This window comes from Solanum verrucosum, unplaced genomic scaffold (genome assembly GCF_900185275.1).
Source record: "Solanum verrucosum unplaced genomic scaffold, falcon-dt-bn FXZP01000274.1, whole genome shotgun sequence".
In the NCBI taxonomy this organism is placed as follows: domain Eukaryota; kingdom Viridiplantae; phylum Streptophyta; class Magnoliopsida; order Solanales; family Solanaceae; genus Solanum; species Solanum verrucosum.
The window spans coordinates 787,707-807,855 of NW_026020258.1; the positions used below are offsets into that span (position 1 = coordinate 787,707).

The following is a 20,149-nucleotide window of genomic DNA, read 5'->3' on the forward strand; positions in this document are numbered from 1 at the left end:
GGCGAGCACCTCACCGCTCGCCTCACCTTGTGGCGTGGCAGACCCTTATTGCCTTTTGTCGCCGTCCAAAACACTGAACCAAACCTACCAGACATGGACAGAGAGATAGGTGATTAAGACAACAATGTATTTTACTTGGTCAAACCTCAAGTGCTTTTACTCAAACTTATAGTTTTTGGCTCATTTCGAAATATTTTAGCTTAAGAGCGCTTTTTACGATTACCAAACACCAAAACAAGTCGGTTATTTTAAGCTGATTTGACCAACTTTTAAGCCAATCCAAACTCTTTTAAAGGAAGAGGTGTATATGGAGATCCCTCCTGCATTTGATACTAAACAAAGTCTTATAAAACTTGGTTTGACAGATTCTCCAAAGTGATGACCTATTTCAGTTACCAACAGAGCAATGTTGATCATACCCTCTTCAGATGACATCAAAAGGGTAAACTCACTCTTTTCACTATTTATGTTGATGACCCAGTAATGACAGGGCATGACAAAGAGGAGATGACCTGAATGAAGAAGTTGTTAGCAAAAGAATTTGAGAACAAGGATCTAAGGAAGTTGCAACATTTCTCAGGAATTGAGGTTGCAAGACCAAAAAGAGGAACCTTTGTTTCTCAAAGAAAGTTTATTTCAGATCACTTGAAAGAAGCTCAGATGATGGGTTGCAAGATAGCAGAATTGCCTATTGAAAGAAATCACAAGTTACAAATAGGAAGAGGGTCAGTTCATAATGAAAGATATCAGTGGTAGGCTGGAAAGCCCATTTATCTCTGTCACACTAGACAAGAATAATCTATTCAGCCAGATCATGCATAATCCCAGAGATCCTCATATGCAAGTTGTCTTTCACATTTTGTGGTATCTAAAATCTGCTAAAGGTTTGCTTTTCTCTAAACATGATCACCTCCGGATAAAGCTTTTACAGATGTGGATTCGGTTGGATCTTAGATGAAAGAAGATCTACATCTGATTACAGTTCCCTCATAGGAAGGAACCTAGTATTTGGAGAAGAGACAGAGTGTAGTTGTCCGATCTTGTGGGGAAGCAGAATGTAGAGCTATGGGCCAAACTGTCTGTGAGCTGTTTTGACTACAACAGATACTAGAAGATTGATATTGTGAAAAGGAAAACATTCCTTGTACTGCGACAACAAAACTATAATCAATGTAGATCACAATCTTGTTCAACATGAACAAACAAAGCAATATTGAAATTAATTAATAGGGTTTAGGGTTTAGGGTTTAGGGATTAATCAATATAGATCAGAATCTTTTTCAACATGAACCAGCAAAGCATATTGAAATTGATTGGCACTTCAACAAAGAGAAGGTTACTAGTGGTATCTTGAGTTCGCTTCATATACCGTCAGAAAAACAGCTAGTGGATGTAATTACAGACAGCCGCAGCAAAAGGACTTCTCATACATTGGTTTGCAGTTGGGCATGTGCGACATCACTGCTCCAACTTGAAGGGAGCATTGATTGTGTTAATTAATTAGCATGATTGTAGGAGACTTATATTTTTTCTTTTCCTGGCGTAATTGCAGGAATAAATATTTGCTTTATTGTAATTGATATTGTCTTTCCATAATTACTTATAGGATGCATTGTATATATACCTTCTTATGGGATGTAAAGACATTAAATATAAAGAAGTCTTTTCTTCATTCTGAAATTCTACAATAGTAATTGTTATTATTATATTTAACTTTTTTTTCACTTTTATTTTATTTAGTATGATAATGATTTGAAATGAGCTAAATGATGAAGTGGAGATTCATATAGCAACTATAACTTATTTGGGACAAAGGCATAGTTGTTGTAGTCAGGTTTGGTCCGATCAGTTTTGTTGATTCTAACAAATCCTTTAATGTCTCTATCATAACACTCTGGAAATCAGACAGCAACATAAAAGTGAAGGAATAACATGTAGTAATGTTTTTCTACCTTGGCTTCGTAGTCCAAGTATTCCTCCTCCAGATTTTTTCTAGGACTCAGTGATTTTGACCCACCAGATCCCACAGCAGAGCTGTCAGACAAAAGCAAAATAACCATAAGACTCTGCAACTATGTTGCTCGGACTCTTCAAAAATGCCAACGGGTACGTGTCGGATTCGCCAAAAGTAGTGTATATTTGAAGAATCCGAGACGGGTGCGGCATCAAAAGTGAAGAGTCCACGCAACTAAGCTCTGCAGTACATTATAGGCAACAGAACACAAAAAAAGAGGATCTTACCTGTCACCTAAAGTCTTCAAGTTTTCAACATATTTAGCAATGCGATCAATAGAAGGCCTCAATTCTTTCTGTGCAAGCGACAGATATGTTCAGAAAGATGTTCTGTGCTAACTGCTAAGCACAGGAAAAGAAACTATGATCATTTACCAATTTAATACCTCATAAAAAGAGAGGAGTTGCAATATCAAGTTCCCAAAATAAACCTCATGCTTTTCGAGTTCAACACTACAAAAGTAAGCACAAACCAAGAAGTCATTCAGGATAACATTTGACAAACTAAAACAGAGTTATACTTTAAGATTCTTCCGGTTCTGAAATCTGGAAGACTGATTGTGCAGTAAATCCAGTAACATACTTGACCTCTTTGTCTTTACTCTCTGTAAAGGAAGACTGAAGTGTCCATGTATCTTCCAAAAAATTAATCCATGTACTGAGGATATTTGCTTCAACTTTACAAGAGCCAATGGATTGTGTCAGCTCATCTTCCTACGAAGATGAAGAAATAGGTCATGGCAAGTGCAAGAATAAGGATAGGAGACACATAACAGGTATACACCGGAATAGGAAAAGCAAAGGAAACTAATGACAAAACAGATATTCAAATAAAAGACACACCCTGGTTTTCAAATGAGCAACAATCTGATCATTAGCTTCATAGAATTGGTCCCTCTCTTCTCGGACATTTTGAAGGCGTGCATTAGCTGCAGCCAGTGAGATATTGACCTGAAAGAAGAAACTCATTAGCCAGTACCAGAATGATGAACACTAGCACAAAAAAACAAAATGCTAATTCAAACAATTTGATCATTGAAACCAACCTTGAATCCCTTTCAAAACAACTCCAACTTGATAGAGATAGAGAACAGTAAACTAGCAAAAGTATTGCATCAACAGAGAGATGGTGCAGCCACTAATCATGCAAGTCATTAAGCTTGCGATTGCAATTCATGATTTCAAATCAGCATTTGGACATGCGATTTGGGATCGTGATTTGAAATCATGATTTCATATCCCAAATTCTCAAAAAAAAAAAAAAAAAACATGATTTGGGATTTTAAATCGTGATTTCAAGTGTTTTATAATACAAACTAGACACATAGTTTATATTTTGTAATAAATGATTCATAAATTGATAGATATATCATATATGGCACCTTCTCAGTACAAGACCATCTAAAGAAGACCCCATGTTTGATGCATGGGATGTAAATGATGCAATGGTGATGTCTTGGTTAGGGAACTCCATCCTTCCAAAACAGTGGTAGTGTTATGTTTCTAAGCAACGGTAAGGAAATCTGGGATGCAGGAAGGGGACGTAATCTAAAGTACATGATGCTATGATATTAAGACAACTTTCTGCAGCAAAACAGGGAGCTCGACCTGTCATTGAATTTTCTAAATTTTACAGGGATTATGGCAAGAAATGGACCTGTCATTGAATTTTCTAAATTTTACAGGGATTATGGCAAGAAATGGATCATTATCAATGCATTCAAATGGGTTGCAAAGATGATGCTGTGATTTCATTTTTTTTAAGCTGGTAACTTAAATGATGCTGTGATCATGAAGAGATTTATCGAAAAAGAAGGGATTTATAATTTTCTTGCAGGACTAAATGCAGAACTTGATGTCGTGCTAGTGTAAATCTTAGGAAAAGAAGACTTTCCATCATTAAACGAGACAATGGCCATTATATGGACAGAGGAGTGTTATGCTTGAAACTCAAATTAATGATCAATCAGTTCTTGTAGCAAAAGGGACAAGTTCAAGAAAATCTGGAGTTTTACAATGGGAGAGCATCATCAAGCCCGCATGTTCATTCAAACCGCCTATCAATATGTATCAATGGTACAATCTTTATTGCACCTAATGAAAATAAATATTGGTTCACCCGAGAGAGATGCTGGAAACTTAATGGTACTATGACAGACCTCCAAACAGAAATACTAGTGATGGAAACCAGGAAAACATAGCTATTAAGTGTGTTTTCATAGGATATTCTCCTTCTCAAAAAGGCTACAAGTGTTATCAACCATCATCAAAGAAATTCTTCGTTTCAGCTGATGTCACATTTGATGAGAGTGAATCCTTTTTTAATCATTCTTAGCATCATGGGGAGTCAATGAAGGAGAGGGACCTCTAGATCTATCACTATTTGATTTGTCTATTTCTAGTCGTGCCAAATCCTTACATGAGTCACTATTTCTTCAATCACCTGAGTCTCTAAATCCAAATGAACCCATTGAGTCTCCTAATCCGGATATAGATAATGGAATTCTAGAAAACAATCTACCATTGTACGTTTATGCCAAAAGAAAGAGGCTAGCTGATCAAAGTACTCATGAGTCATGTGCAATCATCTCCACAGGTTACTGCTCCTAATACCCATCCTGAACCTCTTGAACCATTAGAAATACCAAACAAAACGGATCATGAAGAAGCACCTAGCAAACCTATTGACCTCAACCTTCCCATTGCACTCAGAGAAGGAACCAAAACTTGCACAAAACCCTTTGAGCCTTTTCGTGACATATCAAAATATATTCTCAAGTCATAAAGCTTTTCTCTATAACCTCCACACAATTCCTATCCCCGAAAATTTGTATAAAGCATTAGACAACAGAGAATGAGAGAAAGCTGTGAAGATAGAAATTGAAACGTTGGAGAAAAACAAAACTTGGGAAATTGTGGAAATATTACCTAAAGGGAAAAAGTCGGTAGGCTGCAGATGGGTGCTTAGTGTGATACAAGTTAGCAAAAGGAGAATTAATCGCTGATGTGGGAAATTCTGTTAACAAGTCCAGAAGTTAGTTAGAACAGCTAGCACTGTTTTTTGTTTGATAAAAGAACAGCTAGCACTGTTAGATGGTTAAATTCTGTTATTACTGTAGCTGTGGATTTTAACTGTTTTAGCACTCTCTAGGAGTCTATAAAAGGATTGTATTAGATCATTGACATTCATTCAATTGATTGCTAATAAGATTGTTTTCTTCTATCTATATTTCTCTCTTTAGCTGAATTCTCGGGTTTAATCCCTGAACTCACTGTTCATATTCCTCGAGATTACTCCTGGAATTTGTTTCTTCCTGTAATTCTCTGTAATTGTATCAATTGGTATCAGAGCAAGCAATCCTTGGCATTGATTTGATGACGCGCAGCAAAAGTCAAGATGAAGCAGAGGACAAGCTTCACCAGATTCAGACCCAGTTACAGAAAGTGATGGAAGGAATGTCTATTATGAACGATCGCAATGCACAGGCTGATAAGGAATTGCTAGAAATCAGGGAAGCAATTGGGTATTTGAATCAGAAGGGGAAAGAAAAGGATCCAGCTAGGGCAGAATCTAATTCTGGTCGAGATTGTTTAGGAGAAACGCCGCAAGGAGCTCGATTCAATGATATGCATACCGGTAATGTTCCTAACTACAATAGTACGTTTTTCAATCGTTACTCTAGATTAGAATTCCCTCATTTTTCTGGTGGTGAGTTAAGAAGTTGGTTGTACAAAGTTGATCAATTCTTCTCCATGGATGAAATACCTTTTGAGCAGAGGGTGAAAGTGGCTTCTATCCACTTTGAAGGTGAAGCTATGGCATGGCACAGGTCCTACATTAGGTCTAGAAACTCGGTTTTAGATCCATCTTGGACTGAATTTGTGTTAGCATTGAATGAAAGGTTTGGAGAGGGTTTTGAAGATCCCATGGAAGCCCTAAAGAACTTGCAACAAACCAGTAGTGTGAGGGAGTATCAGGCTGAGTTTGATAGGTTATTAACTGGACTTAATCTCTCCAATGAAAATGCCATTAGTTGTTTTTTGGGAGGTCTGAAGAGGGAGTTGAACAAGTCTATTAGAATACATGCTCCAAAAACTTTGTTGCAAGCCTATAAGGTAGCTAGGTTGCAAGAGGAGGTGTTTGAAGCTCAAGCTCAATCTTGGGGAATCAAATCTTTTCCTAAAGTCCAAGGTCCTATATTACCCACGCCTAGCCATATTAAACCTCAATATTCCCAAAGAAATTCTTATTCCAATTCCACATTCACGAAACCCCTTGAATCTACACCTAATAGGATTAATAGATTCCCTAATAATGGTGTTACTAAAAGGCTATCGGCAGCAGAGATGGATGAAAGGAGATCCAAAGGGTTGTGTTTCTTTTGTGATGAAAAATATGTGAATGGACATAACTGCAGGGGAAGGAAGCAACTGTATCTGGTCGAAGTAGTTGAGGAAGAAGAATTAAATGTTGAAGTAAAAGAGGAACAGATAGAAGAGGTGTGGGAGAAGACGGATGAATTTATGGCTATATCATTACAGGCTTTTACAGGGGTCACTGGTTATCAAACCATAAGACTAACAGGATACCATGAAAAACAACCACTGCAAGTTTTGATTGATACTAGGAGCACTCACAACTTTATAGATAAACAAGTGGCTGCAAAGTTGGGTTGTCAGACTAGCTCTATTCAGGAACAATCTATAAGTGTGGCTGATGGTAGAGAAGTGCAAAGCGCTGCTATTTGCAAGAATCTTCACTGGCTATTACAGGGCACCACATTCTCTTCTGATTTTTTGCTTTTACCATTGGGAAATGTGGATATAGTCTTAGGAGTACAATGGTTGAATACATTGGGCAGAATTTTGTTTGATTTTAAACATAGGTCCATTGAGTTTGTTTACAAGGGCAAAAAACATGTATTAAGAGGGGCTAGCACTGGTCTGAAGTCTGTTAAAGCTAAGACCTTAGCTAAGGAGGGGCAGTTGTTCATGTTGTCACATGTACCTCAGACAGTAAAAGTATCGCAGTGTCACAGCATTCAAGTCATTCAAGGTGAGGGAATTTTACCATCATTTGCTGCATTAATTAGTCAGTACTCCTGCTTATTTGAATTGCCAACTACATTACCACCTCACAGAGGTTCTTTTGATCATAGAATTCCCTTCATTGACAAAGCAAATCCTGTTAACAAGAGACCTTATAGGTATCCGGGAATTAAAAAAGATGTCATTGAAAAATTAGTACAAGAAATGTTGGATCAAGGTGTGGTGCAACATAGTACTAGCCCTTATGCTTCTCCAGTAGTGTTAGTTGGTAAGAAAGATGGAAGTTGGAGACTCTGTGTTGATTATAGAGATTTGAATCAGATGACAATTAAGGATAAGTTTCCAATACCTATCATTGAAGACTTGTTGGATGAGTTAGGTGGAGCTGTGACTTTTTCTAAAATTGATCTCAGGGCAAGTTATCATCAATTAAGAATGGCTGAAGAGGATGCTTACAAAACAGCTTTTAAAACTCATGAAGGTCACTATGAATTTTTGGTTATGCCATTTGGCTTAACCAATGCACCTTCATCATTTCAGAGTTTGATGAATGCAGTCTTTAAATCATTGTTGAGGAAATCAGTATTGGTATTCTTTGATGATATTCTGATTTATAGCAAAGATATTAATGCTCATTTAGTTCATGTGGAAGTTGTATTTGATTTGATGAAACAATATCAGTTGTATGCAAAGATGTCAAAGTGTGCTTTTGCAGTGGATAAGGTGGAATATCTGGGGCATTTTATTAGTGCTGAGGGGGTGTCAACTAATCCCAAAAAGATTACGGCTGTGCAACATTGGCCAATACCAACTAATATCAAACTATTGAGAGGATTCTTGGGGCTTGCAGGATACTACAGGAGATTCATCCAAGGGTTTGGAAGCATATGTAGACCATTGCATGACTTATTAAAGAAGGAAGGGTTTGTGTGGACAGGTGATGCGACTACAGCTTTTGAGACACTGAAACAAGCTTTGATTTCTGCCCAGTACTTGCTATGCCAGATTTTTCCTTGCCTTTCGTAGTGGAGACAGATGCTAGTGGTCGAGGTATTGGAGTTGTGCTAATGCAACAGGGACACCCTATTGCCTACATTAGTAAATCCTTGGCACCGAGGCACCAGGCCTTGTCAGTGTATGATAGAGAGTTATTGGCACTTATTTTTGCTGTCACTAAGTGGTCTCACTACCTGTTGGGCAGATCCTTTGTGGTGAGGACAGATCAAAAGGCTTTGAAACATTTACTCCACCAACATATTCATACAGACTTTCAGGTGGTTGGCATATCAAAGTTGATGGCATTTGATTTTTCCATAGAGTACAAGAAGGGCTCTGAGAATGATCAAGGAAGCCTGATGCTGAGCTCTTAGCTATTTCACTTCTTAGTCCTAATGATACGTTGTACCAACAGATCAAGGACACTTGGACACAAGATGCTACATTGCGAGAGTTGATTATTAAGTTGTAGATTCGACCTTTCAAGTACTTTACTTGGTGCAATGACCAACTCAGATGGAAGGGTAGACTAGTAGTTGGACATGATACGCAGTTGAGGGATACCATCATTACCCTATGGCACACTACCCCTCAAGGTGGGCATTCTGGAATGGATGCAACTATCCAAAGAATTCAATCATTATTTTATTGGAAGTCTGTTGTTCAGGATATTAGAAACTTTATCCACAAGTGTGATGTTTGCCAACGGCACAAGTATGATGTTGCTGCTTACCCAAGGTTGTTACAACCCCTGCCCATTCCTGACGGGGTGTGGACTGATGTGTGTCTTGATTTTATTGAAGGTCTCCCTAAAGCTAAAGGCAAGGATGTGATATTAGTGGTTGTGGATCGGCTTAGTAAATATGGCCATTTCATGAGCTTGCAGCATCCTTATACTGCCCCAGATGTAGCTCAGTGTTACTTAGATCACGTTTTTAAACTCCATGGTATGCCTGTTACCTTGACGAGTGATAGGGATCCTGTTTTCCTCAGCTCATTTTGGAAGGAGTTGTTCACTCTACAAGGAGTTCAGTTGCAACGATCCACTGCATATCACCCCCAGACTGATGGGCAAACTGAAGTACTGAACAGAACTTTGGAAACCTATTTGAGGTGTTTTTGCTCAGACAAACCTCTGCTTTGGCCCTCTTATCTACCACTTGCAGAGTGGTGGTATAATATCACTTATCACACTGTTATCCGATGCACGCCCTTTGAAGTTCTTTATGGTCAAAAACCACCTATTCATCTCCCTTATTTGGTTGGAGAAGCTGCTAACGAGATGGTTGACAGGTCCTTGGAAGCAAGAGAGGCAATTATTGAGTTGCTTAAGTTTCACATCAGTCGGACACAACAAAGGATGAAGGACTTGGCTAACAAACATAGATCAGACAGGGTATTTGCAGTTGGTGACTGGGTGTATTTGAAGCTGCAACCTTATAGACAAGTTTCAGTGGCTGCTCGACCTTTCAACAAGCTCGCAGCAAAGTAATATGGCCCCTATCTTATTGACGCACGGGTTGGTGCAGTGGCCTATAAATTGTTGCTTCCTGTTGATGTGTTGATCCATCCTATTTTTCATGTTTCTCAGCTCAAGAGATGCCATGAGGTGCCTCGTGACATTTCTCATCCTCCAGTTCTACAGCTTTCCAAGAGAGGAGGTTGGTTAAGAAGGGTAACAAAGTTGTGTGTCAAGTGCTTGTCCAGTGGTTAGGTTTGGAAGCTGATCAGGCAACTTGGGAATATCTTTCTGAATTGCAGCATCGATTTCCCTCTTTTCAGCCTTGAGGACAAGTTTGTTCTTTACGGAGGGGTATTGATACAAGTTAGCAAAAGGAGAATTAATCGCTGATGTGGCAAATTCTGTTAACAAGTCCAGAAGTTAGTTAGAACAGTTAGCACTGTTAGATGGCTAAATTCTGTTATTACTGTAGCTGTGGATTTTAACTGTTTTATCACTCTCTAGGAGTCTATAAAAGGATTGTATTAGATCATTGACATTCATTCAATTGATTGCTAATAAGATTGTTTTCTTCTCTCTATATTTCTCTCTTTAGCTGAATACTCGGGTTTAATCCCTGAACTCGCTGTTCATATTCCTCGAGATTACTCCTGGAATTTGTTTCTTCTCTGTAATTCTCTGTAATTGTATCATAGTGTGAAATATAAGTCTGATGGGTCCATAGAAAGATTTAAAGCACATTTGGTAGCAAAGGTTTAAAGACAGACCTATATAATTGATTATTTGGAGACTTCTGCCCTAGTAGCAAAAATGAATACAGTGAGAATCTTATTACAATTGGCTGCGGTTTTTAATTGGAAACTACTACAATTTGATGTAAAAAAATGTTCTTTACATGGAGACTTAGATGAGAAGATCTATATGGAGGTGCCCCCTAGTTTTGAAAGCAAGAAGGGAATGGTGTGTAGATTGAAGAAGGCACTCTATGGATTAAAGTAATCACTTTGTGCATGGTTTGGAAAATTTACAAAGGTTATGATCAAGTTAGGGTATCGACAAAGTCAAGGAGACAACACCTTGTTCATACGACACTCAGAAAAGGAAAGGTGACAACATAATTAGCTAAGTAGCGCAGACTCTTCACTTTCGATGTCGCACCCGTGTCGGATTCTCCAAAAATACACTACTTTTGAAGAATTTGGCACGCATCCGTTTATATTTTTGAAGAGGTTGAGCAACATAAATTATTAGCTTATGTGGATGACATCATAGTATTTGGTGATGATTCAGAGGAGATACAACATTTGAAGATGTATTTACTCAAGGATTTTAACATCAAAGAGCTTGGGAAATTAAAGTATTTTTTGGGAATCAAAGTGGCACACTCAAAAATAAAGCATCTTTATTTCCCAAAAAAATGTGTTTGATTTGTTGAAACAAACATGAAAATTAGGGTGTAAACCAGTGGCTACACCAATTGAATATAATCATGGATGTGCAATGCTCCAGGAGATTCTGTGGTAGATAAAAGCTTGTATCAAAGGCTTGTAGGAAAATTGATCTACTTGTCGCACACACAAGGTCGGATATTGCCTTTGATGTAAGAATTGTTAGTCAATTTATGCATGATCCTAGAGAAATCCATCTTCAAGTTGTCGAGGATACTACAATATTTTAAAGGAAGTCCAGGAAAAGGAATAACATTCAAAAGAGGAGGAGACATGGTTTTAGAGGCTTATAATGATGTGGACTATGCTGGTTTATTAGTGGATCAAAGGTCAAGTTCTGGATATCGCATTTTCTTAGGAGGAAATTTGGTGACTTCGAGGAGTGAAAACAAAATGTAATAACCGGATCAAGTGCAGGATCTGAGTTCAGAACTATGGTTGTGGGAGTTTGTGAGTTCTTATGGTTAAACATAATTGTTGATGATTTGAAGATGAGATGGAAAGGACCTATGAGACTATATTGTGACAATAAATCAGCAATAAGTATAGTTCATAATCCTATACAACATGGTCGCTCTAAGCATATTGAGGTAGATAGACATTTCATCAAGGAGAAATTAGATAGCAGACCCATTTGCACGCCATTTGAATCTTGAAAAGATCAGGTAGCCGATGTTTTAACGAAAGGACTGCCGAACAATTTATGTACAGCCCCATATATGAATGTCTGCGTGAGATTATCACTATGAATGCAGAGCACAAGAGAAAATATTAGTGTTAGAGAGTAAAGGTAAAATGTGACCATTAAAGACACCTTTCATGATAAACCTGTACATGAAATGCACCAGCAAAAGAACTCATTCAATGCAAATTATAGTAACAATATCACCAAGGGAATGCCTTCTATCATCAACAAAGTACCTGTTTCAATTGAGCTTCAATCTCATCTCGTTGTTTCTTCAGTGTAGAAATCTCAGCCACTAATTCCTGAAAACACAAGCAAATGAACCCCAAACCTTTAGGCCAAGCAATCCCAGAAACCTATATTTGGCATATACTCTTCAACCACCACTGGTGCAAAAACACTTTGGTTATAACTTAACATCATGCAAAGATGTTACCTCCTCTATTTCACCAACTTCGCTAGTCTTCGCCACACGAAATTTTAGTGCCTCCTCTTTCTGTATTCTGTCAACAGCAAATAATTGTAATAAATCAAATCGCTATATAGATACACATTAAGAATTAAGTAGCAGCAAAAGCACTTCACCCAATTCATTATTAAGTGCTGTCATCATTCAACTTTTACTATCACTATTTCATAACTTTGATGTTATTTATCTTTAGTCAGAAATTTTCTCCTATCTATTAAAAAATAATCTTACCTTTAGTTAGAGATAATGTTCTAGTAATCTCCCTCTTCTGAGCATGAAAGGCATCAAAATTGATGAGAGAACAACCGAAACTAGAGTCTTCATACTCTCTAAGATCCTGGTATAAGTCTAGATAAATATCTTCCATGTTTCTCCAGATAACTAAATTCTTCCTTGAATGAGAATAGTATATTGAGATTAGTAGTACTAGTGATGTAAGCCTAGTTATAGGGCAAGCAGAAAAGTAATCAAAATCTGTTGTTTAATTATGAGGTAGAGATTCTGATTTTAATTTCAGTGGGAACTCGCGAGATACGACACAAGTATAAGAGGAGCAACTAGACATAAGCACAATCTTTCGAAATTTCAACATGTAGATTTACATGTATTTAAGCAACACCAGGAAATTAAGGTCTTAACTGATTATTCTTGAAATCAATCAGGATGAAGGTTGGACAGATATAGCAACAAAATCTTGAAGTTTATTCAGAAAGGGATTTACAGATCTATGATGGCAAAACCTGAAGAAAGATGAAGATGCACACAGGTGGAAACTACAGAAGAGAGGCCAATTAAGAAGGGTAGTCAAAAGAGAAATGCAAACAAAGCACCAAACCTCTGGTGGTGATTTAAGTGCAGAGCTCAATCAGGGTATGGACTTCAGCGAATAAAAGCATTAATGAGGAAAAACCAGAAAATATAAATGTAATGCAACAAAATGTAAATATTTAGACAAACAATAATTATTTGGACAAGAGAAAGAAAGAATTATAATTAAGCTATATAGATGCAATTAAATCATGTCAATGAAGTTCAGAAACCATCTTAAATTTGTTTATTTAGATGAAAAAAATGTATCTATAGGTTTTCTACTAAATTTTAAATTTCTTATTCTTAATCGCTAAAAGATCAACCGTGACGTTTAATTTAATTTATCACTTACTCAAAAATATGTTGTCTAGTGTTTCTCTTAAAGATTTGAGCCTATCAGTGAAGATGTGCACGATTTACCACCTTGATTCCTAATTAAAGGGCATACTAAGCGAAATGAAGCACAAAAAATGAGTTTCACAAAGTTTAGTAGTGATGTAAGCCTATTTTTAGGGCAACGAGAAAAGTAATCAAAATCCATTGTTCACAATTATGAGGCCGAGATGTAGCATTCTGATTTTAACTTCAGTGGGAACTGGCAAGATATGTCACAAGTGGAGGAGGAGCAACTAGACATAAACAAAATCTTCCAAAATTTCAACATGTAGATTAACATGTATTTAAGCAACACCGGGAAACTAAAGGTCTTAACTGATTATTCTTAAAATCAATCAGGATGAAGGTTGGACAGACATAGCAACAAAATCATGAAGTTTATTCAGAAAGGGATTTACACATCTATGAAGTGACCCTCATGGAAAATGTGGAAGTGAGGATTGATACACAAGTCATCTCCAAGAAAATAAGATTCAAGTATCTAGGGTCGATAATCCAAGAAAATTGGGAGACTGATGAGGATGTTACACATTGTATTGGAACAGGACAGATGAAAAGAAGGCACGCATCTGGTGTATTGTGAGATAAGATTATGATACCAAGCCTTAAAAGTAAGTTTTATAAAATGGTGGTCAGACCAGCTATGTTGTATGGGGCGGAATGTTGGCCAGTCAAGAACTCGCATGTCTAGAACATGAAAGTCATGGAATTGATAATGTTGAAAAGGATGTGTGAGCATATTAGGAGAGATATGATTAGGAACGAAGATATTAGAAACAAGGTGGGAATGGCCTCGTAGACAAAATGGGGGAGGTGAGGCAAAGATAGTTCGGGCATGTAAAAAGGAGATGCATAAATGCCCAGTGAGGAGGTGTGAGAGGTTGGTTATAGTGGGTGTGAGAAGAGGTAGAGGTAGGCCGACGAAGTATTGGGGAGAGATGATTATGACAGGACATGACACTAAGAGAAAATTTTGGAGGTCAAGATTAGCATAGAAGGTTAGTAGTTAGTCAAGCGTTGTCTAGTTTCCTTATCAGTATTTTTTTAGCACTCTCCTACTATCTTATTCTTCAATTTTGTTGTCTCCTTGGTTTCGGTTATCATATATCTGTTGTTTCTACTATTTTCTTCTCCATTATTTTCAGTATGACTTCTTCACTATTGTATTTGTTTTAGATAATTGATTTTTAATATGCTTCACTTAAGCCGAGAGTCTATCCGAAATAGTCTCTCTACCTTCTCAAGATAGGGGTAAGGTTGCGTACACACCACCCTCCCTAGACTTCAATTGTGGGATTACACTGGTATGTTGTTGTTGATATAAAAATTAAAGAGAGATGAAGATGCACACAGGTGGACACCATGGAAGATAAGTCGATCAAAAAGAGTAGGCAAACGAGAAAAATGCAAACAAAGCACCAAACTATGTTGGCGATTTATGTGCATAGCTTAACCAAAGTGTGGACTTCAGCGAAGAAAAGCATCATGAAGAAAAAACAAAAAATATAAAAGTAATGCAAGAAAATATAATATTGAGACAAACAATAATTATTTGGACAAGAGAATGGAAGAACTATAATTAAGCTATATAGATGCAATTAAATCATGTTAATCAAGTTGGGAAACCATTTTTAAAAAATATATATATTTAGATGAGAAAATGTAATTATAGGTTTTCAATGGCTAGCAATCTCATACTAAGTTTTAAATTTCTTTTTCTTAATTACTAAAGCACCACAGTTTTTACCTTTTTCAGGATTATATTCACAATAGAAAATGAGGGGTTGTTCTAAATGGAGTCATAAGACAATTTAAAATAAGACCTTAGAGAGAAACAATTAACTAACTATCTTGAGAACTTGCTCAAACATGAGTTTTTTTATATAACCTAGTCAATAGACAAATATAATATAATATAAAAAGCTTCCAGAATGTCTCATTGAAACAAGCAGAAATCATAATCTAATCCACCAGCAAGCCAAAAATGGTAACTCGACTAGGCTCTACTGTTAAACTGTTAGGGGTCGTTTGGTTGGGAATAAGTTATTCTGGGATTACTTATCCCGGGATAAGTTATTCCACCATGTATATGTGATAACTTATCTCATCAGTAAGGTAAAAATGGTGATATAAATAATCCAAGGATCACATAGTACCTCCAACCAAACACATGATAAAATAATCCTGCATTTTATCATGAGATTATTATATCATATACCTCACACCAAACGACTCCTTAAGAGTTCAAGCTGCAATTGGAGGGAATAAGTTCCCTTCTGTCATAAGTTGACAACTCACAAATCATTCAACCAAAAATAAAAAGCATTACTTTAAAGAACAATGGTGTTGATAAACTACTTTAGCCTAAATGAGCAACAAAATTGCATGTTATCTAGCAATAACCAGAGACGACAAATAATATGCCTGTCTTCTTGAAATACAGGATCAACCTTTTTGATTAAGCATTAAAAAGGTTGCACTTATATGTCCTATATATTTCAACGGAATTCATCTTTGTATAAGGAAGTGAAATCCAAACAACCCCCTCCCCCCAACTACACTATTTATTTTCCTTCTTTCCTTGGTTAAAGAATCAGCCTTTAGGCAGATTCCATTTTAATAACCTTTAATCCCATGACCAAACATGGGAATGAAACTATCATCTACAATCCCTCACAAAGATGATGCACTATCCCCCACCCTCCAAAAAAGAGGGTTGTTTGTAAACACAGTAAATTCTTGGGGTATAAAACTTTTTTTTTTTGATGAAATACTAAGAAATTTCATTGCTGGCATCAAGAAGATGCAGAATAGTACAAAAATTAGGAAGATAACAAAACTTCGTTAGCTCATTTACAAAAAAGACTAAACTAGTACCAGGAATCTAACAAAGTTCAAAAAGTTGTCAGATGAATATATGGGTGAAAGACTATGCCAACTACATAGATACATAAGACACCTAGCCTTAAGGGAGTGATTTGTAGTTGATAAACCTTCAGAACATCTGATGTGCCTGTCTGACCATATACGCCAAAAGATACTAGCAGGTATCATCTTCCAGATTGGCTTGATGGCCTTACCAACTCTCCAATTGCACCAGTATTCAAAGGCCTCTTTGGTGCTATGTGGCATTACCCAATTAATACCAAATATAGACAAAAACATTTTTGGTATATAAAACTTACAAGACACGGAAGTATAGCATATCTGGTTTGGGGAGACAACTCTAATAAAACTAACTTAGAAGCGAAGACCATACAGACCCTTAAAATAGACGCAGGTTTCCCTTTACCAAACGGAAACACAAATAAAATTGAAGATTGCAAGAAATGTAAACAAGGCCAAGATAATGATGCTCTTAGTGATGGGGCGAACAATTTGCCAATATACAAAAGAGACTTCCCTTTTTGGGTAAAATGTGCCACTTAAAAATGGTATTAACAAAGCACACGGACGCAGCAATTGAAATATTCACTTCCAACCTGTGGTCGGAGATCTTCTTTTCAGCTTTTCCGGTAGAGCTAGCAAGAGATTCAGACAAGACTTTCAGTTTATCAACCTGCAAAGAGTCAAATATTGCTTTAATCTTGCAAAAGATGCAACAAAAAATTGATATAAAAGAAGGGATGAACTTCGCTGAAAACAATGTGCCCTGTTACTCACTAATGTATTAGGGGATCCACCAATGTTCTTTCCACAAACAAATTTTTTATACCAAAACAAATTGCATGAAGCATGTTGCTTTCTAGAACTTAAAGGAATTATTAAGCTAAGCTGACCAAAATTATCTGTCAAAATAGGAATATAAGACAAGACGCAGCAAACAACCTAAGAAAATTAGTTGACACTGAAAAGATATGCTTGATACTCACCACAAAGAGAAAAGTCCCTAACAAATACACTGCCTATGTTTCATTTTATATTATACCGCTATCATTTGGGGAGTCAAGTAGTTTTTATTTGACTATGTCTCATTGCAATTCCGTTACTTCCTCATTGTACAAGCCCGTTACTTCCTCATTTTGCAAGCTCCCTTTATTATTTTTAATTTTTTCCATGACCGTGGTGTATGAGCTTGCTTTTGCGCACCTCAACTAATTACACACTGTACACCAAGACTAAAGATGGGAAGAATCACCTAGTGTTTTTTGTCTCTACTGAGTTCTGAAACCGAGACCTCGGGGTTCTCAACTACTTCATTGACCAATAGGCCACGCCCTTGGGTGCAGCTCCTTTTATTAGATTACCATCGAGATGATTTCCACTTAGGAATCGTATAAACTTTTCATAAACTCCTAAGTAAATGTGAGAATGTTCTTCAATAACCACCCTGAAAGGCATTGGCAAAGAAATCCTCCATTTCTTGAACTCTTTCAGGGGAATGGGGGTGTAAAATCTTGCTACGTGGCATTTTTACACTAGTTTGCAGGTGAATTTTTATTCATTCACGCGCCCCCAATACATAAGATACACCTGCTCTGCCAACGGGTTAAAATGGTGTATTTATAGTGATTGGAAATGGTTTCGTGGGAAAAACTTTAGGTGTCTACTTCAAAAAAAGGTCAAAATTTAGGCGGGAGTAAATGTATTTTCTCAAAAATTTATATTATTTTTAAAAAATTACGAGATCAATGTCTCATTGAGACAGCAAATTTATGGTTTGACCCTTGAACTCCAATCCCCTTAATCCTTCTTGAAAATGGGGAGTAAAAAGGATAGAATATGTTGAAGATGAAAAAAGTTCCACATTGGTGGTTAATGAAATGGGTGGTTTCACTTGGGCAATCCTCCTTCCTTTGAGCTAGCTTTTGGGGTGTGAGTTAAGGGTGGGCATAAGAATCGGAAAATCAAAAAATCAACCCAAACCGAAATTATTCGGTTTTTCGGTGTCGGTTCTTTGGTGTTTCAATTCAATGTCGGTTCTTTTTTTCGGAAAATTCAGTTCTTCAGTTCGGTGTAAGGGTCACCATTCCACGGTGCACCGAAGAATCAAAGTTTTATTAATTAAATATAAAATAATATTTTAAATAATATTAGTTATATATTTTGATTTTTTACCCAAAACAATTTAAGTTTGACCCAAACCATTTCAAAATTAAATAAATTTAAAATAATATTTTAATTTGATTTAATTGAAAAATATAGCCGTTGGCAGTGGCACACTGAATTTAGTAACCATACGAAATGCATTTCCTATGTATTCTTTTCCACTGACCTATTAACATGCATACAACCAAAATTAGAGATTAAGGTTTAGTATGGATATGGTATTTGCAAAGTTTGACCTCTACTTTTCCATTCTTGATGTTATTTGCTGAGCAAGCACAAGCATAAGTACTTTTAGGAAGTAGATAGATGGCTTGTCCCGCACTCCCGCTACGAAGAAATGGTGGAACTTAATACCCTCTTGTATATGGTGAACTATTTGGAGAGAAAGAAACAAGAGGTGTCTAGAAAATACTTCAGAATCAGTGCAAAAGATCAAATGGAATTGTATGAAGACTTTCTTTTTTTGGTGTAAAGAGGGTATAGAGGCTGCCGGACAGACTTTAGATTTTATTTCTTCTTTATAAGTTTAGTAGCAGCTTTCTTGAGTTGATTTCTTTTTTGGGGGGGTCACTGATGTAAATCTTTTTGGTGGTTGCCGGCATACCCTCATTGCTGAGGAATACAATTTTACCTTTATAAAAAAAAAGATAGTTGGCTTGTCCCGCTACAGTTTAAATTTTACAAGTTTACATAATTGTTGATTGTTGAATGTTGTTGTCTTGTAGTTGGCTGACTGTGGGTTTAAATTATTGATTTTGTTCTCATCTTATTTTTTATTTGCATCGAAAAATTGTTTTAGAAACACCGAATAAAACCGAACCTAAGTTGAAAAAACTGAACCGAACCAAACTAGGTATTCAGTGCACACTTTTTCAAAACCGAACTAAAATATGATAACACCAAACCGATCAACCGAACGCCCACCCCTAGACTATGAGTTAGGCCCAAGACCTAATTGTACATGGTATCAAAGCCGGACTCATCTCACCTGACATTGGGCCCTTAAATTAAATATGCCCACCCACCATATGTCCAGCCCTGGTCGTGAGATGGGGTGTTGAAAATTTAAAAAAATCCCACATTGGTGGTCAATGAGCTAGCTTTTGGAGTGTGAATTAGGCCGAAGCCCTTAAATTAAATATGCCCACCCACCACATTGTATCTTTATAAGGCTTGGGCAGTCCTCCTCTCTTTGAGCTAGCTTTTGGAGTGTGAATTAGGCCGAAGACCTAATTTTACAGAATAAAAGCAGCTAGTTGAAAAAATATAGTTGTATAAATAGAACACAAACCCCCACCGGAAAAAAGAATGGGTAAGACATAGAAAGGCATAAGATTCCTATGGAACTAAAAATCTTCATGAGAAAACAAATTTAACCGAAGGCATACACACCAATGGTCTAAAACTGACAATGTATGTCAGGAGAAATGATTTCAATGGAATCTAGATTGTACAAATATTGACATCACATATTATAGAGTGTTTGATTACCCGTCTGATGTAGCAATAACCAATAATATTTCAAATAAAAAGATGAGCATAATGCGATTTCCCACAAGATGGGAAACCATAGATCCTGTTTTTTTCAGAAAACTATATTTTAAAGTAACAGCTTAGAGTGGTGTACCTTCTGTACATGGACTTCAGGAGAGTCCCCATATTTAAGAGTTTTCTTCTTCAGTAAAAGCCCTTCTAATTTTGAGCAGACCCGAATATGTGCAAGTGCTTCTTTCAGAGCCTGTCAATAAAAAAGAACAGTCGTGTTAAATCAC

The 20,149-nt window shown here is 36.8% G+C and overlaps 1 protein-coding gene across 2 annotated transcripts in view; it reads right to left on the reverse strand.

Annotated features, from left to right (window-relative positions):
* The window catches only part of LOC125833314 (uncharacterized), a 39,747-nt gene that overhangs the window by 4,769 nt on the left and 14,829 nt on the right, over window positions 1-20,149 (reverse strand). Inside the window, exons 8-18 of one of the 2 annotated variants that reach the window (XR_007443300.1) lie at window positions 20,005-20,115; window positions 16,811-16,887; window positions 12,090-12,156; window positions 11,890-11,955; window positions 2,857-2,964; window positions 2,597-2,727; window positions 2,400-2,466; window positions 2,242-2,309; window positions 1,953-2,034; window positions 612-688; window positions 453-512 (exon numbers count right to left, since the gene is read on the reverse strand). Coding sequence is in view for 1 of the 2 variants with exons in the window: in XM_049512456.1 (XP_049368413.1) it covers window positions 1,953-2,034; window positions 2,242-2,309; window positions 2,400-2,466; window positions 2,597-2,727; window positions 2,857-2,964; window positions 11,890-11,955; window positions 12,090-12,156; window positions 16,811-16,887; window positions 20,005-20,115 (777 nt within the window). In the remaining variant the exon portion in view is untranslated. The remainder of the gene's footprint in view (window positions 1-452; window positions 513-611; window positions 689-1,952; window positions 2,035-2,241; window positions 2,310-2,399; window positions 2,467-2,596; window positions 2,728-2,856; window positions 2,965-11,889; window positions 11,956-12,089; window positions 12,157-16,810; window positions 16,888-20,004; window positions 20,116-20,149) is intronic. The other variant, XM_049512456.1, reaches the window with a different exon arrangement.